The sequence below is a fragment of the Epinephelus moara genome, chromosome 10 (genome assembly GCF_006386435.1).
Source record: "Epinephelus moara isolate mb chromosome 10, YSFRI_EMoa_1.0, whole genome shotgun sequence".
Classification (NCBI taxonomy): domain Eukaryota; kingdom Metazoa; phylum Chordata; class Actinopteri; order Perciformes; family Serranidae; genus Epinephelus; species Epinephelus moara.
Window position 1 is genome coordinate 1,079,509 of NC_065515.1, and position 22,229 is coordinate 1,101,737.

Sequence of the window (22,229 nt, forward strand, 5' to 3'; positions counted from 1 at the left end):
CTTCAAATCTCAGAAAAAGCTCATAAAACCGAACAAAACTGACTTTCTGTAATGCATTTCAATGGACATCCAGGCAGAGAATGTCCCAGTGTATGGGAATGGCTATACGCACTGTGATTGGCTCATCGTGTTTGAGGGCGGGGCTTAGCCATAGGTCAATTGGCTACTCTACACTTGGTCCTTTTCAGCCCTCTCAACAGACTCAGAGCGGTGACTCAGCATTTTTTTTGGGCATATACGAACACTCCAGAGAACTCAGACCCCTCTGTTTGCTTCAAGACCGCGGTGTGGTTCATTTAACCTGTGCACTGTGAACACAAAGCGCTCCAGGTTCACTTTGCTCCTTGCCATTATATTTAGCCCTCTAGATCACATGCTGTTACACTGGACGCTTCAAAAAACAGATGAAACCACGTTGGCCTGTAACACTTTCAAGGATGCAGCACGAGGAGTAGCTTGGTCCACAGAAGATACTGCACGTCTCCAGATGTGGAATGTAGAGTACATCTAACAGTCTACAGCACAGACACATCTAAGGTTTTCCCCCACTGGTTTCACACTTCACCATTTCAGCACTGAGAGCAGTGACTCAGCATTTTTTGCACGAATGTGAACACTCCAAGAGAACTCAGACCCCTCTGAAGCGAGCCAAACTCTGAGTACGGTACAGAAACACCCTAAATTGCCCGTACGCATGAATCCTGCTGTTTGCAGGTTCCTTGAAATCCTGGAATTCGTTTGATGTGTTCAATGACGAACCAAAGGTGCCTCGTACTTTCGTCCATGCTCTGTCATCGTCCGTTTTAGCTGTTTTTTTTCCTCCATCACTTCTTTTTCTCTTTGCTGTATCTGCCCCAGCATCAGCCAAAAACACAAAATAATAATTCAAAAATCAGAATTATCGCAAGAAACAGTCCTGCTTCCTTGTTGTCTGGTCTTGCAGAGGATCAGACAGGCATGAAGAAGAGCTATATTGAATACCCAGTCTTCTTGCTGATGGTCTTATTTGCTGATGCAGGTCTTATAGAGGCATCAGTATTAAATTGAGACTGTTTCATAACCTTTTGCTTTGTTTGTGTTTTTTTTATCACCAGCAGTACGGAAGTGAACTGTCCTTCTCGTCCTCCGACAGCGACCCGCCGCTGTCCCCAATCAGTTTAGTCTCCCAGGAAGAGAGGGATGAAATCTACCCCAACATCCACGTTGAAATATCTCAGCTTGAATCGGGACAATCCACAGCGGAGACACCTCTGCTAACGTCACATCTCCAGACGATGCTCGTCGACGGACAGCTGGAACACGTCAGCTACAAACCTCAGATTGCTATGGTGCTTCCACAAGGAGAGGAGGTGAAGGAGGCAGAAGAGGAGCAGAGGGATGTACCCACTAGTGGGGAAGAAGACGGATGTGTGTTTAGAGGATTCCTGGGAGACTTTCTGTCCACTGTGGAGGTGGATTGCACTGGTCCACCTGTGGGGCTGACTCTCAGCTCTGTTGGCGAACTTTTGTGGACCAAAACACCTGGAACAACAAGTTTCTTGAATGGAGGCTTGTTAGTGGGGGCGAGGGAGACTGAGAACAACGTGGAAGCAGACTCACCCTCGCTGGATTTACAGCAGGGTGAAATAATGATGACTGACACAGAGGATACTTGTTTATCTCAGTATACAGCCGACACAATACTGACTGGTGGTTATTTCCCCCAGATAGCTGCTGTGAGCGACACTGAACTCTGTGACACATAGAGGTGGCAGGGACGACGGGAATGACACAAAGAGGACAATCTGCACTACTAAACGGATTTTATAGAAAGCATTATATTCAAGCACCACCTCATTTCAAGTGATGACCTCAGCGAATTTGTGTAATCGTAGAAAATCATGCTTCAGGTGATCTGTGATTATCACTGTATCAGGTCTGTTCAAACCAAGTTACTAAATGGATCAAAAAATGTTTATACTGAGTTTGAATGTTTTTCCAGTAAGTGTGTAGCAATAGTCATTATAGTTATGTTGGCACCACTTTCTATAACGACATACTTTATAAAGTAACTGCTGGTTTTGTTAATGTTTAATTCACCTTTTAAGATCAGCTTTTCGTCATTGTGGGAAAAAATCCCTTTGACTTGTATATACTTCCTCCTGCCAATCGAACTAATCACCTCTTTGGTCCAGGCTGAAATATTTCAACAACTGTTGGTTGGATTGACATGAAACCTTTTCCAGACATTCATGTTCCTCAGAGGATGAATCCTACCAACTTTGGTGAACCCCTAACTTTTCATCCGGCACCACCGACAGGACAAAGTTTTCCCTGTGAAATATCTCAACATCTACTGGACAGATCAGTGCAACATTTTGTTTGGACATTCATGGTGCCCAGAGGATGTATCCTAATGACAAAACACCTTAAGTTTTCTCTTTAAGCATGACACTTAAGGCTTAAATTCTCACAGAATCCCTTAAAAGGTTTCTTTGTTAAAGAAAAAACAATAAGTCATTTGCTGCGTTAAAAGATATTTCACGGTGCTAAAAATTTCAATGGAGATTGTTTGTTTGGACTCACACTTGTGACGCCTGTTATCATCTCACAAAGTTGGCTCATAGTTAGATAGTGAAAAACTGGCAAAATAAAAGAAGATGAGAAAACCATATTGGACAGAGGAGGAAAAGATTAAAGTTCTGGAGGAATACAATCATAGAAAGCACAAACTACAAAGTAAATTTGATCCCCAAATACGAGAAAACGATAGTAGCTTATCCATCAGGTTCTCCTGGTCGCAGAACACTCTTCTCAGGGTGTGTTAGTTTTTTCATTTATCATCATAAACATGGTCATGTTGCAGTTAAGACAGAGTCAGAGGTACCCAGGGGCGTCATGCAACCCCAAAATGTGAGGGGGCACAGTTTCTATTGACGTGACGCGTCTGGAGGTACCTTAAGTTTATTTTTACCTTGCTTTGGTTGCTAAGGTCTTTTGTGCAACGGTCTAGGGATTCTTTAAGTATAAGACCAAGACAAGGAGAAAACCATAAATACTAAAGTGAACATCTTAAGGAAACCGTAAGGAAAAGACTTAAGAGTGTTTTGTGCAACTGGCCCCTGACTTTTAATTTCATGCCACTTGACCATTTAAATTTTTAATAAAATGTCTCAACAACTACTGGAGAGATTGCCATTAAATTTGGTACACATATTCATGTTCCCCTCAGTAGGAGGGAATTACTAAACAGATGAGGAATGACCACATATACTTGCAAAACAACCACAAAAAGACACAAAATGACCTCAAAGAGATGCAAAGAAACTGCAAAGAGACACAACACAACTACAAAAATGCAGGATTTACCATTGTTATAAAACATATCCTGAATTTCTTTAAATTTTGAACGAACAATGTCTCATTTATATTCTGATTTTTGTTATGTCATGTCCATTTTTTTTTTTTTTTTGTAGCGCTTCCTATTGGTCGATTTGAATAAAACTTTCAGGGTGTGTTTCAGGTACTTATGTGAACAGATCCTGCAAGTCTCATGATAACTGTCCCAACAGTTATTGACTTTGTTCTATTCATGTGCAGCGGTGTGGTAATGTGGTGTCGTAACACCAGCCAAAATGGACTTTGCATAAACTGGCAACCAAAGCGTGCTTCTTTCATCTGCCTTATTGCTGATATATAATTGATAAGATATTTATTAGACATTAATTAAGTCGTAATTGACCTAAAGTAGAGACACAATTTGGAGTTATCGCTACATGCATGCCAGTATCAAGTCAAAATAGCTGCTGACAGTGTCTCTGTTATTTTGATATTAGGACGTGACCTCAGTATGTTTCTAAAGTTAGCTACCGTGTTTTTCGAGTTGGTGACACTGAATGTAAAATTATTCCAAAACACACCCAGATAAAAGTCAGTTGGGGGTTTCCCTGTTACGGATAATGGCTCAATGTGTGGTATCATAATCTGCCACTGAACCTTACGTTTTACTCAACCATGCACCACCTGCAGTTAGACACCGTTTTTTTAAGACTTCCTGATGGCTGTCTCACTTCCTCATTGAAAATCTAAATTTGAGTAGGGTCTCTCTTTCACGGACGTTTTAATAAATCTTCAGGTGCCTCGCTCTCATTCGCAGTTAATTCATAAACCCTGAACCTAATATTGTGCCTTTGTAAAGTTGAAATGTGGTGCAGCGACAGGGGAAAGTCCCCACTACATCACACGTGGATGTGATTGAGGGAGTGAGAGACTTTGGGTTGTGTGGAAAATGTGATGATGAAAATGCATCTGAGGGTTGTTGTGGTGTTGTGTGTGTCATATACTCAAAGATATAACCTGAACGTCAGCCTGCAGACTTTTTCAGAATATGGACTCACTCCTATATATCCTCTATCATGGATCAAACCTGCATCTACATCTTCTTGATTGTGGCAGCTAACGAGCTTGTTTTTAATAAGAAAGCTTTGTAAATGTCTTGGCAAGAAAGTGAACTATGTATGGAAATATGGGAGGAAAATGTTAGACATTACAGGGAATAATAATCTGTAAATCTATGCACCATGTTAACTGTAAAGGCTGATAACCGGGGAAGAAGTATTCTGATCCTTTGCTTAAGTAAGAATACTAGAACTTCCCCTGTGTGCCAAGCGTTTAGGAGAACCACGATAGTCGACACAAAAATGTGAATGACCCTATCTAGAGCCAGTGTTTAGTTTGTCTGTTCTGGGCTACTGTGGAACAACATGGCTGACTCCATAGACGATGACCAGGCATACAGATTTATAACAAAACCCAGATACAGGACGCCAAAATGGCGCCTGTTCATTGCAATGGATATGGCAGGGTTGCCAACTTTTCAAAAAACCTTGGAGTGAGAACAATTCAGCGAACAATTTCGTTGTTTAAGCCGACACATACAATTTTTGTTTGTCAACTGATTTGGTAGATGCGATCCTGAGCCCCCGCATCCTAATGGATGTTTGGGGCGCCTGCTGAAGATGGATAGGGCCTTAAACCTTACATACAAATACCATACAGAGAGACACAATGGTGGTATAGTGGGGGTCTGGGGGTCCTCCCCCAGAACATTTTGGATGTGGTAGATGTGACTTCCTGCATTCTGGTGGATTTAGGGGTAGCTCTCCTAATGCCTTTTGACATAGCTGTGGAAATTAATCGCAAAGTCACTTTTATGCTATAGATATTTTTTCTCAGCCAGTTATATTCTCTTCTCACCTGTGAAGACCCTGCATGATCTTCCTTGCTGGCCTCTGGTCCACTGTCTCCTCCCTGACCCTGCTCTTTCAGTCAAGTGTCTCTCGGTTGACTTGAAAAGTCATGTCCTCCCCAGCGTGTGAAACAGCCCGTAATCAGCTGACTGTGAGGCTAGAGTTGCCCAATCAAAGCGCAAATATGGACCAATCAGAGAGTAGTTTTCCACAGAAACATTTGGCTGCACTCCATTTCACTCAACCGGTACGCCGGTCAGGCGGAGTCTGCCCCTTTCCTCTCCTCTCTACTCTCTGAAGTCTGGCTGCAAACTTCAACTTGAAATTAATTTAAAATACTCAGCTGCCAGCCTTTTTTTTCCAGCGTTCGTCGCTGGCATGAGAATTGGTTGGGCAGAGTGAGACCATGAGATGGAAGGTGAACGCGTGAGAGTTGGCAACCCTGGGATATGGAGCCTTGCAGTCAATTTTTACCAGTGGCCAGATGGCCCACAAAGCACTTTCCCCATAGACTGTGATTATAAAAGAGATGTCTGTAAAACTGTTGACAGGATACCTCAAACTGCAAACAAGGTCAGTTATGACTCTGAATTTTTGATCCATGGAGGTTTTATATTTGGAAGTACTTTAAAAATCTGACATCATCTTAATGTGAAGTCTACAACCTTGTAGGTGGAGCCAGCAGGAAAAACACTACTGCACATTTTAGTGGGCTGCATACCACAGAAGCTAGAGAACTGACCATGGCGTTAGTTCAGGCAGGACACGATGTCAAGCTCAGCTCACATCCCAGCTACATCAGCTGATCTCAAACAGCCCAGTCAACTGATGGAGCAGCTGATTGATGGAGGGAGTCAGCTAATAGATCACATGATTCCTTTCTATGCAACCAATTGGCAAACCTCATTCAGGGTGTCTTATTTAAACTGCTCTGGCCTGCCTACTGTTGCTGCTTCCTCTGCAAGCTGCTTTGCAACCTGCCTCCACCCCAGCTCCTCCTTTTCATGCTTTCATTTCTGTTTGTCACTGATGCTGCTCTGTTCTGTTCCCGGGGGGTCTTTGCTGCTGCTCTCCCTGCTTTAAGCTTTTCATGTAGGCGCATGGAAGGGCAGGGAGGTTAGCTCTCTGTGCCTCGGGCTTACCTCACATGCGCATGGAAGGGCAGAGGTTAGCTCTCTCTGCCTCAGGCTTACCTCATATGCGCATGGAAAGGCAGAGGTTAGCTCTCTCCACCTTAGGCTCTCTGTGTGGGCTTGAGGAAAGGCAAAGAGGCCCCAGGACAGAGCCACACTGCCAAGTATAATACTGTTAATGGAAATAAAGTTTTCCTTGACTAAAGTGGTCCTGACTGAACTTTTTGGGGGTGTACACCAGGCGAGCAACATCAACATCATACATCTATGTAGAGGACCTGTACATAAACAGCTCATTTTAAGGAAATGAAAACACACAAATTTGTAGTTTTAGGTGATTATAAACTAATGAGACATAGTTACGAACATTATATTCCATTTTTGCCAACAGATGTCTACGCACTGGACCTTTTTGAAGTTAAGTATGTAAGATTTTGGTGAAGATTCTCAGTCATCCAGATCATGGTAAACTTAAGTGCTATATCGTGGGCAACTGGACATGCTTGAGTTTATTTAAGACTTCTATAGCTATGATTAAAGTATGTAAGTGTTACCAGTAAAATGTTTAAATGTAACCTGTTCAGATCCTCCGTCCAGTCCAATGGATATAACTTTTCTAGGATATCTAGATCTATGATTTCTGTCACCTGGCTCCACCTGAATGCACAGACCTATTTGGCTGAATGTCTATAAGCCAATCATAGTGTTCCACATCATCTGAAGTGGACTGCAGTGGAGCCATTTTAACAAACACGGCTGACAGTGAGGCAAGGAGGAAGCACAAGGCATGTTTCAATCTATTAATCATACTGTTAAAATACACAAGTTGTGTTTAAACTGCTTCTAAAGTAAACATGAGATGTTATATTGCTTATACATGTCATTATATCACATGAAAGAGTTAAAGCTTTTACTCAGGATTTTTTTCAAAAATGGACGAGGGATCTGACTTTCATTGGAAAATGAACAAGGAAATAAATGGTTTAAATTGGGGAATAGTGTTCTGATTTGATTTATGATGCATCCTATTGATTATGGTCAGAGAATACTCCTCTCAGCAGGTTTTTTTACCATCCTGTTTTCTAAGATATTTCAGAAATATGACCTCTGCATCAATGTGTGTGTTGCATTTTACTGCTGCAGATGTTTAAGACGGTGCTAATGTTAAAGTACAACATTTGCCTCTGAGATGTAGAGAGGTATAAAGTTGCGTAAAATGTTACGTGCAGCCTATCTCAAATGTGCATTGAAGCACTGGAGCCTCCGTGTGCAGTGGTGTATGGTGGTTAGGCCAGGTCCCAGTGCACATTAATATGGTGCACCCATGAATCAGCTACGACTTGACATTAGACCAACATACATGTTACCCAGCAATCATCGGTGCAAATCGTATTACAAAAATACCAGAAATAAGAAAATCTTTTTTTTTGTTGTTTTATAGTTTATGTAAAGTACATATATTATTTGGTTGTAGAATAGATGTAACTGATGGACTCTAATGTTGTCTACGTTGTGTTGATATGAAGAGGCCCAGACCGTGAATATCTTTGGAGGCGATCGCTGTTTATTCCTGACAGCTCTGACAGCAAGAGGTAAAAACAAAATCCTCCGTCAATTACAACCATGTAACTCGAGCCCCTCTCCCATGGAGCACAACAGCAAAAGGGGCAAATTAGATTCACTTCAGTTCAATTAAACACAGAAAACATACCTGACAGCAAGAGGTAGAAACAAATCCTGTGTGTCAGATAATAACAACTGAAACTAATTTAATGTATTTATAAAACTTAATATTACAAATGTATTTGACTTTGTTCCACATTAACTGATCAGCCAGAACATTCAAACCGCTGACAGGTGAAGTGAATAACTTTGATTATTTCGTTTTCCTCCTCCTCCTTGTCCTTCTGCTTTCCTTCCCCCTTTTTGTTTGTTGTTGTTTTGTTTTGTTTATTTCTTATCCTTATTGTATGATTTAATTGAGGGGAGGTTCTTTGATAAGCCTTTAGTGGCTTCTAACCTCTCCGGCACGTTTCCTTTTTAATCTTGTAAATTTTATACAGTCTGTTTTTTAACATTATGTGCAAATAAAACTAAACTAAACCTTGGATTAGACATCTGGGGTACCGGCACATCACAAGAATCCATGAGCAGATTGGGACCTGGGACATTTAGACGCCAGGTTGACACCTTGAGCTTTTTGTCACGCTCCACAGGACATTTATAAACAGTTTTTATGGTGTGGCATGGTGCATTATCCTGCTGGGGGGCCACTGCCACTGGGGAGCACTGTTGCCATGAGGGGGGGTACTTGGTCTGCAACGGTGTTTGAGTGGGTGGAGCATGTCAGGTGGTATCCACATGAGTGACAGAAGCAAAGGTTTCCCAGCAGAACAATGCATTGGAACAAAATAATCAAAGTTATTCACTTCACCTGTCAGTGCTTTGAATGTTGTGGCTGATCGGTGTATAACGACCCTGTTACTGAGACTGACACTTTGACAATTAGAAAATAAATACACCATGATGGAGATGGGTTTTCCCTACCCTTTTTTAATTTAACATGAGTTCTTCTTTGAACATGAGGATGTATTTCTGAGCCTGTTCTTTGGCCAACAACCTGTTGGACGGTCTTCTCTCCCTATGCCCCCCACAACCGCACTGTCTATGTTTACGCCCCTGTGTGTATGTGTGTGTGTGTGTGTGTGTGTGTGTGTGTGTGTGTGTGTGTGTGTGTGTGTGTGTGTGTGTGTCTGGCTTCACTGATGAACTGTGACTTAGTTTGAGACTTCAGTGCGTCAGTGCGCACCAGAGGCGGCAGTCAGTCAGCCCGGAGCCTCCGCCGTCAGCTCAGTGTGGATCCTGTGCTCTGATTAAAGATGTCAGGAGGACTTCATGAGGACTTCCAAAAGGCTCAGAGGACAATAAAGCTTCACATGATGCTGGGATGTGAAGTCTCGGTGAGTGTGACCTTGTTTTCCCTGTTTAGATTTCCGTTATTTTTGCCCGACACGCAGCTCGCATATATGTCGCTGTATCGATGACATGATCTCTGTTTAAAATGTTTTTATAATTTCATATAAATATAATATCAATCGAGAACATTAGCGCCAGCAACCAGGGCGGAAATTCATAAAAAAAAATCATGAAAAACCCGAGTGGTTTTCCAGATAAAAACTTTTGATCATTAGAATAATCATCATTCCTCGATCCATTTAAGACCTCTGCACCCAGAAACATATTTAACTTAATGCATCTGTGTGTTTTTCCTCGTGTTAAGGTCAGCTAGCAGCTCCTGCGGCAATGTGACAGACATATGAAAAAGACAGTTACTGATGACTCATGGCGACAATGTCCCAAACATGGTCCATCCTCACTGTGACTGTGCTGGCCCTGCAGCTGTGCACAGGTAAGATCAGCTGTAGCACATTTAAATAAACAATGGTGCTATGTAACTAAGTACATTTACTCAAGTACTTAGCTACAGTTTTGAAGTACTTGAGCATTCCAGATAGTTTATACTTCAACACATTTCAGAGGCAAATATTGAAGTTTTTACTCCACTATATTTATTATAAAACCTCTAATTATGAGTTGCTTTGTAGATTTAGGTTGATACTAAATAATAAATTAACAAGTTATTATATATTATTGTAGGTGAAGCCATCCAGCAGTGCATAGAGCAATTGGATTAAGCCCCACCTTTACTAGCTGCAATATTAAAGTGATTTACTGCATCAGTATTTATAATCCTACAATATGATATATATGATTCTTTAATGGGTCATTGAAGAGTCAGTATATGTTCACTTTTGGTACTTAAAGTATATTTGATACTTTTGTACTGTAACTTCAGTAGAATCATGAATGCAGGACTTTTACTTGTAGCAGAATTGTTTACAGTGTAGTTTTGTTATTTTTACTCAAGTAAAAGATCAGAGTACTTCTTCCAGCACTTTTTTCCTGTTAAAGGTTTTTTTGGAGAGTTTTTCCAAGGACGGAGGGATGTTGTAAAGCCGCCTGAGGCAAACTGTGATTTGTGATATTGAGCTTTATTATTAAATTGTAATTTAATTTATTTTTGTTGAATAAATGATTTAACTTTATTTGTATTCATGCACAGCATGCAGCACGGAGTGTTTTACAATCCAGCAACAGATACAAACACAGCAAAAAGATAAAACCATACAACTCATTTAAAGAGGAATTAGAAGAATTTAATAAAATATTCTTCATGTTATTTGGAGATAAATGTTAGATAGTGGATACAGAGAGACCAGGTGTGGTTATAACAGCACCACTTTCACCAGAAGGGATGATCTGAGAGTCATGCATATGAAATTTCCAAACTGTGTAGGTGTGTGTACATTTTACAGCCAAAACACTTAGTTTCAGTAATGAACGTAATATTTTTAGACCAGGTCTATATTTTGATTAGTACTGATCTTTGTGAGGCATTTCATCTTTGCCCATTTCAAACCACCCTGCTGCTACAGCCAGCTAAGCCATGGCTGACAGGGGCGAGGATGTCTGTGACAACATCTGTCTGACTCCTTTTTTTTAGCATTCCAGGAGAGTTAGAGGGAAACACTGATTAAACGTGTACAAAAATCTGCATCAGTTGAGGTCAGGCACAGGAAGACAGTGAGGTCTTACCCAAAGAATGTAACACTGAGCAGAAACTGCAAAGAAGTACAAAACCTCAGAGAAAGATCACCACAACTGCCCCGTGTGGGTGCTCACAGCAGCCAAGGAGTCCTCAGTGTGCAGTAAGAGGATGTCTTAAGTGGTTCCTTGACTGTGGCTACAGACTTGTGCTTTGGACTCTGACAGGTACCATGTCTGAAGGGTTACTGTTGGTTCCAGATGTACTGTACTGAAAGGGTTTGGTGTAAACAGAGCTTAAAATTCAGCAATCTAAAAGTGCTTGAACAAAAAGTGTTACAACCACACCCAGTCTCCCCTACCCACACAAAAAGGCTCTCTGACATTTCCAGATTCTGACGATGTGTTTGTGTTGAATGTGACACTTGTTGGTATTATGTTACGTTTTGTCCATGATGTTTGTAAAATTGTGCATCTGTATGAGGATGAATTGTTTCATGAGTGTTTCCTCATCTGCTCCAAATTCAACAAATGCATGATCAGTGACTGTCTTACATTTAGATAACCAGATGATGTGAACATGCAGTTTATGTAAGTCATCATTTCTGCTTTTTAGGTGAGAAATCCTGCGCCATCTGGTCCAGCGCTGGACCTGTGGTGCAGCGAGGCTCCACTTTTAACGTGTACTGCACCTTTAACTGCAAGTGCAGGGGATCCATGTACAGCAACCATCCGCCCACACTACAGAGCCACAAAGTGTTAAATTCCACAACTATTTATTTTAATGTGCTAAACATAACCAAGAACAGAACTTTCAGCTGTCATTGTAACTGTCCTCCTGCTCTGGACCCCTGTGGACTGGACATCTCAGCTGGATGTGAGTATGAAACCAAAGAGCAGGAAGAGCGTCCCTGTCTGAAACGTAATCCCACAAAAATTTTTTGGCATTGCAAGTTTCTGAAAACCACGGACATGTAACATTTCTACGTTAGTGGCTGATATGTTGCTACGTTTCGTGATGTTTTTTTAAAGTGTGATTATGTTTTGGCACAAATCAACTTGGTTGTAGTTATGAAAAGATCACATTTGAGTTAAAAGTACCCGCCTTTGATGGCACAATCTCCACTTTAAATGTCGCTGTTGTCTTGTTTAAAAACACTCTCTTTTGGTGGCACAATCATGGCTAGAAATGCTGCCGATATGTCACTAACAACAACCACTTTTGATGGCACAATTGCAGCTGGAAATAGCACCAGTGTCTCACTAAAGAACACTTACTTTTGGGAGCATAATTACAGCTGGAAATGCTGCCAAGTCTTGCTACAAACACCTGCCTTTCATTGCACAGTTGCTGCTGGAGATGCCATCATGTCTTGCTAAAAAACAGCAGCTTGTCATGGCACATTCATGGCTAGAAATGCTGCTGACATCTTACTAAAAAAACACCCACTTTTGGTGCCACATTCGCAGCTGGAAATGCCGCCAATGTCTCGTTAAAAAACATCAGTTTTCCTGGCACATTCGCAGATGGAAATGCCTCCAATGTCTTGCTAAAAAGCATCCACTCTCCTGGCAGAGTTGCAGCTGGAAATGCCACTGATGTCTGTCTAAAAACACCTGCTTTCATGGCACAGTCACCACTAGAAATGCTGCCAATGTCTCCCTAAAAAACACACTTTTGGTGGCACATGCGTCGCTGAAAATGCTGCCAATGTCTTGCTAAAAAGCACTCGCTTTTAGTGGCACAGTTGCTGCTGGAAATGCTGCCTATGTCTTGCTAAAAATAACCCATTTTTAATGGCTGGAAATGCTGTCGATGTCCCACTCAAAAAACCCACTTTTTGTGGCACAATCAAGGCTAAAAATGATGCCAATATCCTGCTAAAAACACCTGCTTTTGATGTCACAATTGCAGCTGGAAATGCTTTTGTTGTTTGTTGGTCTCAACAGTGGTCTGCCATCCACCATCTCCACCACCTCCAGGGCTCATATACATGTAATCAGAACTAAGTCACTCCAGAGACGTTGATCTGATACATATATGACGTACAAATGTAACATATCCCTGGTTTGCAGAAATGTACAATTGTGTTCTGATGACTATTGTTCCTCAAATTACATGACTGTCCAAGCCTTTAATACGAGAGGTGACACCAGTAAATTGTGTTTAAAGATGAGACTTTCACATCTTTAGGCATGACTATAACTCCTTAAGCTTAATGAAAGAGGCAGAGTTAGTTCTGCCTTCTCTTCTAAACTTGGAGTACACATTGTTCACAACTTGAGGCTGTGTACAGCAAAGTGTCAAAGCTAATTGTGATAAGTTGTGACCACAGAGCTGCTGCTATTGGTGACTAAAAACAAACCTGTCATGTTTTTGACACATGCAGCATACCAGTTCCCTAACATGAAACATGCACACAACATTAAATACTTCTTCTGAAATGACTGAATCTGGTTATGCAATGCAATTGATAACAGTAGGGGATAGCACATTATGCATTTTATGGCTCACTATAACAGAATATTAGTGTTTTTTGAGGATACAAACATCTAAGATTTCAATGATAATATGACTTCCTAACTGGATATTCCTACAGTAATGTGTTGGACTTGTGTTCTACTGCAGTTTCAAATGTTTTTTAAGCCTTGGTTTATGTTCCCTGCTCAATATCTTTCATTTAATTCTTTGTTTCCTTTGTCCTTCAGATCTTCCAGAGCGCCCTAAAAACATTTCATGCATCTACAAGGTCAAAGATAAAGATAAGGGAGTCGTGTTCTGCACTTGGAACAGAGGACGAGATACTTTCTTGAGGAATAGTTCAGTGCTGGGGTGAGTTTTCAACAACAAAACAATCATATATTGTTTGTATCTACTGTCAAATGAAACTTGGCTTTGTTTGTTTCAGGGTGAGAACTGGATCTAGAAACGGCACAGATGAACCAGTGTGGTACAAAGCCTCCAGTAAGGGAACTGATTCACTGTCAGCTAGTTTCGACGTGTCCAGCTCTGTCCAGCTGATCTCTGTGTGGGTCCGAGCCGAAAATCCGCTCGGCACTGCAGAGTCCATCACCATCAACTACACACTCAGTGACATTGGTAAGACGGCAGCACGTTATCAGTCACCCAGTCACGTGTGTGATTGGATGCATGGCAACTTCTGCACAGAGAGCAAGTTGTGTTTCATTAGATTAAATGAAACCACAATGATACTGTGACTGGAACTTGAACGCAGCTTTGCAGTGAAATGTGTCCTTTCATGCTCTAATCTTTATTTTTATCATGGTTGATTATCTCCCTCCTTCTCCTAAATGATGACTACCCCTGCCAGCCAGTAATGATGCAGTTGAATTATATCTTTTCAATCACTGCTTTTACAGCACAAATATGTCAGAAAGTCATCTTGTGTGCCTTTTGCAGCCTGTCCTGTGACATTTGCTCAAGTTTTTTTGTCTTTATTTTATCTGACTACTCTTGGCAGCGATGCCATCGACTCCTGTTCTTGGCCAACCGGAGTGCTCTTCTCGAGACTGCATCATCAGAGTGGAGAAATCCATGAGGACTCAGTACCTGGAGATCCAACACAGAGCAGAGGCACAGGCGTGGACATCTTCTCCATACTCAGTAAGAAGTCTTAACTCTTCAGATAGATGCAGATTTCAAACATTTGGGAACCGCCTTGCACTTGAATATATGCGAGATGTATTGCAGAAGGATACTTAAAATGATTGTTAGGATTTTAAGGTGGCGTTTTAGGAGGTATTTGTCTATAGTCAGTGTATTACCTACAGTAGATGAGTTCAGCCAGCCTCCAGTTTGGAGAAGCAGACAGGATTACTGCCATAGAAGCTAAGCAATGGGGGCAGCAGCAAAACGTATTTTAGTCACCTAAAAAAATTATATATCAGTTTACGTGTACGCTATATTATAAATATTCTAAATGCTTTACCTTAGCGTCAGACAGCCTTTCTGACGGGAAGTTGTTATCTATGCATAGAAGCCACCCCTGGTGTAAAATGTGTGTGGGTTGCTAATTCGTCCTGTAGGGGGCCACTACTCTGTCATGGGTGTCTGTCAATATAGGTCAGTATAGTGTTGCTAGACGGAGAAGCACACACAGTTTTTCGACCGCAACGCTGGGCCACGTCAAGTCAGGTGTAGCCTACGCTGCTCAATGTGATGGTGAAAATTTGTACCTAGCCTGTCTATGCAGCCCCTCAGTGGCTTTAAGTTTAAGCTTAGCTGCCACACTACGCTCTCTTCAAAGCCACCTGACTCCTTTGACAAAAACAGTAATTTTACCTCACAGAACTAGGGCTGTACCCAAATATTCGGATATTCGAATATTCGTTTCTATGGGTAGGTATTCATTATGAAAATTTGGTATTTGATATTCGTTTTTTTATTACTTTTTTTTTTTTTTTAATTAAATGGGGTTTTTTTTACATTTTTTTTGGTGCTAAATGTAGTTGTTTTGTTGTTGGTAAATGTAGGTTATCAATAAAAATCAAAACTTTTAAATTGCATTGTTAAAAATGTGAAAATATAGTATAGCCTACCAACTGAGCTTGTGCGCACGGCAGGCTTGAGCGCATCCGTCTGAGGCTGTGGATCAGTGCCAAGTTTTACCACTTCATCACTATTCCCTCTAACTTGTAGCTGTTTTTTCATCATCTTTTGAATTTAATTTGAATTATGGAACCGTTTTTGTCAACGTTTGTTTCCCCCTGTTTTGTACAATAAATTATTGTTTAAAGTTTCAACAAGTTTCTTTTGGAGTGCGTGACACAAGTGTTTTTTGAAAACGACCACGGACTGTCACCTGCTCAACGCATCAGTACCTTCGGATGCCATGACAGTAATAGCCAATAATGTCAAAATATCATTTACAGACCGATTTAACAGACGATCACTGCTGCCCGACCCACAGGTCCATTTGCGGGTCCCGCGGGTTACGGGTCGACCCGCGCATCACTACTCATCACTCATTTTATTGCAGCACAGAGTGTCTGCCAGCAACCAGTTACTTGCAGAGGCTTCCCACAACTTGTTTCAATAGTTCCGATTTAATCAGAAGACAAATTAAACAGGATGACTAGCCAATGTGAAAATCAAAAGAAAGCAGAGAATAATGTACTGAAGGACACTGTTGTGCCATCACATCTTTTTGTGGGTTGAGAGCAAAGATCCGGTCACCGCTGTGCAAAACTCCGCAATACAATTAGGTCCGAAAACCCCAGAGTAGATTTTGCAGTTGCCCCCTGTCGTCAACAGTACATAATTTAGCTTCTGTGCCAGTCTTCCTGTCTGCTTCTCTAAACTGTGTTTCACATATGTTGATGCAACCTCTAAAAACATCCAACAAAGACTTTTTCCTGGGGAAAGTGAATTCTTGTAACATTTCCTCCGAGATTAATTTGATCTAATTTGTTTTAACCTTTTGTAGACCTGTTGTTGCATGGTTTGGAAATCTTTACTGTCCAATAACAACCTTAGAAGTCTTGTTAAAATGGTGAGTCAGATTTCAGAGAGGAGTAAGGTCACACTCTTGGACATTTATGAAAGGCAGGTCCTTATAAGGGCGAAGGCTACATTGAACTGCTAGGATCTTTCACTCCTGGATGAGTTGAAGCTTTTCCCCTCAGGACGCTGTTGGGAGGACCAAAGGATTTCAAGTCTCAGTCATCTGAATGTGTTTAACAGCAAAACACACCCAGGCTGCAGTCTTTGTACTTCCCTTGCACACTTTCACATTTGCACTCTTGTACATATGTCACCTATTTGGTGTGAAATTCCATTTCCCTGCTTTACCTCTATGATTGATTGTGTTAGTGTGTCATAGATGTGGTCTTTTGTATTCTGTTTATATGTACACTGGCTGCAAAACAAATTTCTGCCAGGGAGACAGCAAAGCTCACCCTGAATCTTGAACCCCAAGCCCTTTGAAGACATAACAGACACTGCGTGATATGACCTCACAGGTCCTCTGCTGATTCAAAATGAAATGGAGATATGAGTGTCAGGATGATGTGCACAGTGTTGCACAACTCCTAAAAAGAAGCTGAAATTTGTGAAACTTGTGCTTTATCGGGTGTTCTTACAGTCTGATCATACATGGCACTTTAAGCCAGGCCGACATCTTTGTTTAAGCAGGTTTAAATCAATTAAAATGACTTAAATTATTCTAAATTTGGCTTACAGGGTGTGCAGATGAGTGTGGTCCAGGTTAGTTCCTCTCTGGAGCCCTACACGTTGTACCATTTCAGAGCCAGATCCAAATTCAGCACCGGCCTGTGGAGTCAGTGGAGCGCAAACATTTCCAGCTGGACTCAAGAGGAAGGTAAGCAAACCTCCTGCATTAACCTGCAGCTACTGAGGGCAGTTCAAAGAGCCTGACTTAGTGTATTTTTGCACTTCCTGAGTGAACGCATCACTGATTCTGTCTACATGCACACAGTTAGATCTGAAGGGAGTATCTGTGGTGTCTAATCTCTGAAAGCTATCAGATGACACAGTAATGTTTCCTTTCTTTTTGGTTTTTTGAGGCAGTTATCAGCTCACCACTGACTGTCTGCAGGATACATACAAGCCACTGAAACATCCATTCATTAAACAGATAACACACAGTACGCACAGTAGCTCCTGCTGAGATTATAACAATATATTATAAGTTAACTGTACTTGAGTTTAACGTCCAGCCAGAGTGAAGAAAAGTGATGGTAGTGATGCTTCATAGGAAATATTGTAATACTGATGGTGTGAAGATAAGAAGGTCTACCAGGTTTACATGATATGAATGTGCAGCAGTGACAAATCATCATCTTTCCACGAACAACTAGCAGCAGCAGATGTCAGAGTAGAGATGGCTGAGGAGATAGTCTTGGTAAAGGGTATTCACATTTTCTTCAGTGCACTGAACATGTGAATGACACTTGTATGTCTGTCTTCCTCATTATCCTGGATAAGCACAATAGTGTCAAAGCCACACATGTGACTTCTGATCTTTTAGCCAGCCGCTGGTTTCGTCCAGGACAGTATGGGAACACTTCACAGAGATTTGAAACATAATTGAGGAAGCTGATGTACCACAATAAACAATTAGATGTCTTGTGAAAGTAATAACATCCTTCAATTGACGTGCAGTTGTGAGCAGGTGCTGATTTCAAATCTTCACCCTTTGTTGTTGTTTTTTAAATTGGCTTTTAGCTATTTATTGTTATTGTACTGCTGTATGTGTAGAACTGAGAACAATAACTGCAGAAGTTAATTGTTTACTTTAAATACATTTTTCCTTAAAACCAAATGTGTAAGAAGAAATATTGAAGTGAGGGAGTTCAAATATTGTTTACGAGTGAGGGTAGAATGGAGCGTGAGATGGATTGGCAGGACCATCGTGGTGAAGAGGGAGCTGAGCCAGAAGGCAAAGCTTTTGATTTCCTGGTCCATCTGCGTCCCAACCCTCACCTATGGTCATGAGCTCTGGGTAGTGACCGAAAGAATGAGGTCACAGATACAAGCGGCTGAAATGAGTTTCCTCTGTAGGGTGTCTGGGCTCAGCCTTAGAGATAGGGGGAGGAGCTCAGACATCTGGAGGGAGCTCGGAGTAGAGCCGCTGCTCCTTCATGTTGAAAGGGGTCAGTTGAGGTGGTTCAACATCTGATTGAATCCTCCTGGGCGCCTCCTGTTAGAGGTGTTCTGGGCACGTCCCACTGGTAGGAGGCCCCGGGGCAGACCCAGAACACACTGGAGGGGTTATATATCTCATCTGGCCTGGGAACACCTCGGGGTCCTCCAGGAGGAGCTGGAAAGTGTTGCTGAGCAGAGGGACGTCTGGGGTGCTTTGATCAGCCTGCTGCCTCTGTGAACCGGCTTCAGATAAGCGGTTGAAAATGGATGAATTGATGAAGTGAAGATTTCTCTCTTTGCAGATTTAATTTGATGTTACTTACTGTATGTTTAGGGTCACTGAGACCCCAGAGAGGTTTGACTCCCTGTGCGGCCTCCTATGAATACACTGTTGTAAAACCCCAATAACAGAAACCCTAATAGATTAATTTGAAGGTAGTGCTGACTAAAAAGTACAGTCAATTCTAATCACATCCATAGAGTGTATGAACTTCAATTATATCTAACCAGACTTCACAGTCGGGCTCCTCAAACAGAACATCAGGGTTACCCTGCAACATCCAGTATTCTGCAACATTTGGAGGTGAACTATGTCGTTTCTTGCATTGCATCCTCAGTCCCTCCAGGATGTTATGATGCTGTGATTGCAACAATTAGCGCAAATGCAGCCAGTCTCGCAATATTGTCCAATCACTTTCATATCTATGACAGCATCACTACTATTTTTGCAATTTTCACTTTTCCCCACATTTTCATTGCAAGAAAAAAAGGCCTATAAACGTTGCAACTTGCATCACAATCTTTAGAAAAGCTTCATTTCAGGCTGCAAAAACATCCTGGAGGGACTGTCTAGTGTATGATTTCAGGATTATGTCCAGTGACTGATTATTTTATTGTTTCAGTTCCGGCCAAAGAGTTGGATGTGTGGTGTGCTGAACCCCTCTCTGACTTTAAATCCCTGACAGTTTATTGGAAGGTAAGTTTTAAATCAAAAGTGAAAGCTTTCCAGTTGTTTGAATTCTGAATGACTGTAAAGGATAGTACACGTAACATTGTCGTACAGTTTCGTGTGTTTGAAAGTTTGTAGCCCACGTGTTCCCTCTCCCCATTCTCACTCTGCGTGGGCGTGCAGTGTTGTTGCCATAGTAACACATTCTGATCTTCCTGCTTCACTACTACTTCCTGCACAAATTAAAGGTCATCCCTTGACCACTTCTGAGGTGTGACACCCTCACACCCTCACACACACACACACACTCACACATCCCTACCCTCCACAGACACACACATACACTCATTTAATGTCACATAAAGACAGCAAGAGATAAGTGAAACCTGACGGCAGACACTGCAGTTTCAGTTTACAAGAAAAGAGGAGCTGAACAGAAATGATGTGTCCTTCGTGCTGTTCTCTCAGTGTGTTGATTTTAAGCATCTTAGAGCCAATCGTCCACGTTACTGCTCATGTTCTTCACCAGAGGTCAATACATGGTGTCAAACTCAATCACTCACTTTAAAACATCTCTGTGACTGCAGGAGCCGAACGTTTCCATCGCTAGAGGGAAAATCATAGAGTACAAAGTGAGAGTTGACAGCCAAAGCTTTGGACTGATCTTCATCACTAACATTAGTGCCAACACCAGGAATTATACAGTCCCGTTCTGTGCCGACTGTGAAGTCACAGTGTGGGCTTGTAACTCCAAAGGGCCGTCACCTCCAGCCAGAATTACAGCCCATCACACAAAAGGTAAAAAAAACAAAGAGCAAACTTTGTATGAATGCTTGTGTAATGATGTAATGTTGTCAAAAGGTTACAGACAAATATGAGATGCATTAGTAACACTAAGGGTGAAGTCGGTGTCTGGATGATTCTCTCTTGCAGTGAATGTAATGCAGTTCGAGCCCCCTCAGGATGTGCAGGTAACTGCAGACAGCCAAAGTGTCACCATCTCCTGGAGGAAGCCTGACACTGCACCGCTTGACGCAGTGTATTTGGTGGAGTGGTACCCAGAGGGCCACAAGCTGGAGGAGCTCAGATGGGTCAGGCTGGGCAGAAATGACAACCATATTGTTGTTACAGGTGGGACACGTACAGTTACAGTAAATACTTTTTCCACCTCCTGTTTCTCCTGTTGCTCACTGTTGTACTGAAAATCACCATCTGTCTTTATGCAGATATTAAACCTTTTGAGTGCTACGAGGGAGCAGTGCATGTTCTCTATAACGGGAGCTCAGTGAGCAGGACCAGGTTTACAGGTGTCAACACTTTGCAGTCAGGTAAGATCTATAGGAAGACCTCATACAGAAAATCACCATTTGTGTATCAATCACTTATCCTGTGATACACTGAATTCAATTCAATGGATCTTTATTTATCCCGAAGGAAATTCTTGTGCCAGATAATGCTCCAAGTTACAGTAACACTAAGTACAGTCACCACAATTTGAATGATTCAAAACCAGTACCAACCAGAAAACTAGTGGGGCCCTCGGGTCAGGGTGACACACTGGGGCCAGTTTTAGAACAATGGAGTATTAAATATCTGGTGAAATACACAAATATACAAGATAGAAGTGTTTTCAATGAGCAAAAGCAAAAATAGTTGTTGATGTTGTTGAAAAGTAGTAATGCTCATCGTATTAATTGATAGTGCACCTGATGTAGGTGAATGTTGTTGTCAGTGTCCTTTGTTTCAGCTCTGCTCCCTACAGCAAACATCTGTTACCAAACTCTCACACATCGTGTACAGTATAACCGAGGTCTCATTTCCCCAGCCGTATGCTCAGACTTTATTTGCTGAAACCTTGCTGTTTAAAACACTTGTGCAAATGAGTAGTGCACGTGGCAGGCATGTGCATTTGAACTCTGTGCGTGTGTTCCACTGAGCAGGGTTTTAACGGGCATGAGACTGTTTTGCAGAAGTTCTTTTAAATAGTAAGGTTTTTGAGAAAATGTTTTTGGGAAGTACTGAGCGGTGTTGTAGTCCTGACCATGACCACCTTTTGAAGGTCTTGTCACAGTCTCTACTTCATTTTTTCTCAGTCCCTCGGTCTCAGACAAAGAGGACTCAGAATTCTTTTCCAAGACTGGTCAGGACCACAACTGCAGGATATCACTAAACTGCCTGTGTAAAGAAGAAGTGTTGAATGAAGACGGTGAAGTGGATTTTAGCTACTTAGAGTTCCCACAAGGCACGGTGGTGCAGTGGTTTGCATTGTCGCCTCACAGTGAGATGGGGTGGGGCCTCATGGGCCTTCTGTGTGGAGTTTGCATATTTCTCCCCATGTCAACATGGGTTTTTTCTGGGTGCTTCCTCCCACAGTCCAAAGACATGCAGATTAATTGGTGACTCTAAATTGTCTGTAGGTGTGAATGTGAGTGTGAATGGTTGTCTGTCTCTATGGGCTCTAGTTTCCCGGTGCGGCGCAGGGCGGCGCAGGGTGGCGCAGGGTGGCGCAGGGTGGCGCAGGGTGGCGAACCCCGCACAGAGCTAGTTTCGAGCAGCGCAACCCGAGGCACGCTCAGTTTGGTAGTTTGGCAGACCGAGGTGCGCTGAGATGGGTGTGGCGGCGCAGCAGGGGGAGGTGTCGACAGATCCAGCTTGGCGCAGTGACAGTTTCGTGCCAAATGGCTACG

At 42.0% G+C, this 22,229-nt stretch overlaps 2 protein-coding genes across 5 annotated transcripts in view; both read left to right on the forward strand.

Moving 5' to 3' along the window:
• Nucleotides 1–6,566, forward strand: part of il23r (interleukin 23 receptor) — a 38,849-nt gene extending 32,283 nt beyond the window's left edge. For 2 of the 4 annotated variants that reach the window (XM_050054068.1, XM_050054069.1), the window contains exon 19: nt 1,095–6,566. In XM_050054068.1, the coding sequence (XP_049910025.1) occupies nt 1,095–1,745 (651 nt within the window). In that variant the 3' untranslated portion in view covers nt 1,746–6,566. The remainder of the gene's footprint in view (nt 1–1,094) is intronic. The other 2 variants (XR_007570540.1, XM_050054070.1) reach the window with 2 other exon arrangements.
• A 1,356-nt stretch (nt 6,567–7,922) lies between these two features.
• The window catches only part of il12rb2 (interleukin 12 receptor, beta 2a), a 28,263-nt gene continuing 13,956 nt past the window's right edge, over nt 7,923–22,229 (forward strand). The window contains exons 1-12 of the mRNA XM_050054076.1: nt 7,923–7,953; nt 9,143–9,321; nt 9,642–9,770; nt 11,583–11,843; nt 13,676–13,799; nt 13,876–14,066; nt 14,449–14,591; nt 17,169–17,307; nt 19,496–19,569; nt 20,130–20,340; nt 20,476–20,673; nt 20,769–20,870. Coding sequence (XP_049910033.1) covers nt 9,704–9,770; nt 11,583–11,843; nt 13,676–13,799; nt 13,876–14,066; nt 14,449–14,591; nt 17,169–17,307; nt 19,496–19,569; nt 20,130–20,340; nt 20,476–20,673; nt 20,769–20,870 — 1,510 coding nt within the window. The 5' untranslated portion in view covers nt 7,923–7,953; nt 9,143–9,321; nt 9,642–9,703. The remainder of the gene's footprint in view (nt 7,954–9,142; nt 9,322–9,641; nt 9,771–11,582; nt 11,844–13,675; nt 13,800–13,875; nt 14,067–14,448; nt 14,592–17,168; nt 17,308–19,495; nt 19,570–20,129; nt 20,341–20,475; nt 20,674–20,768; nt 20,871–22,229) is intronic.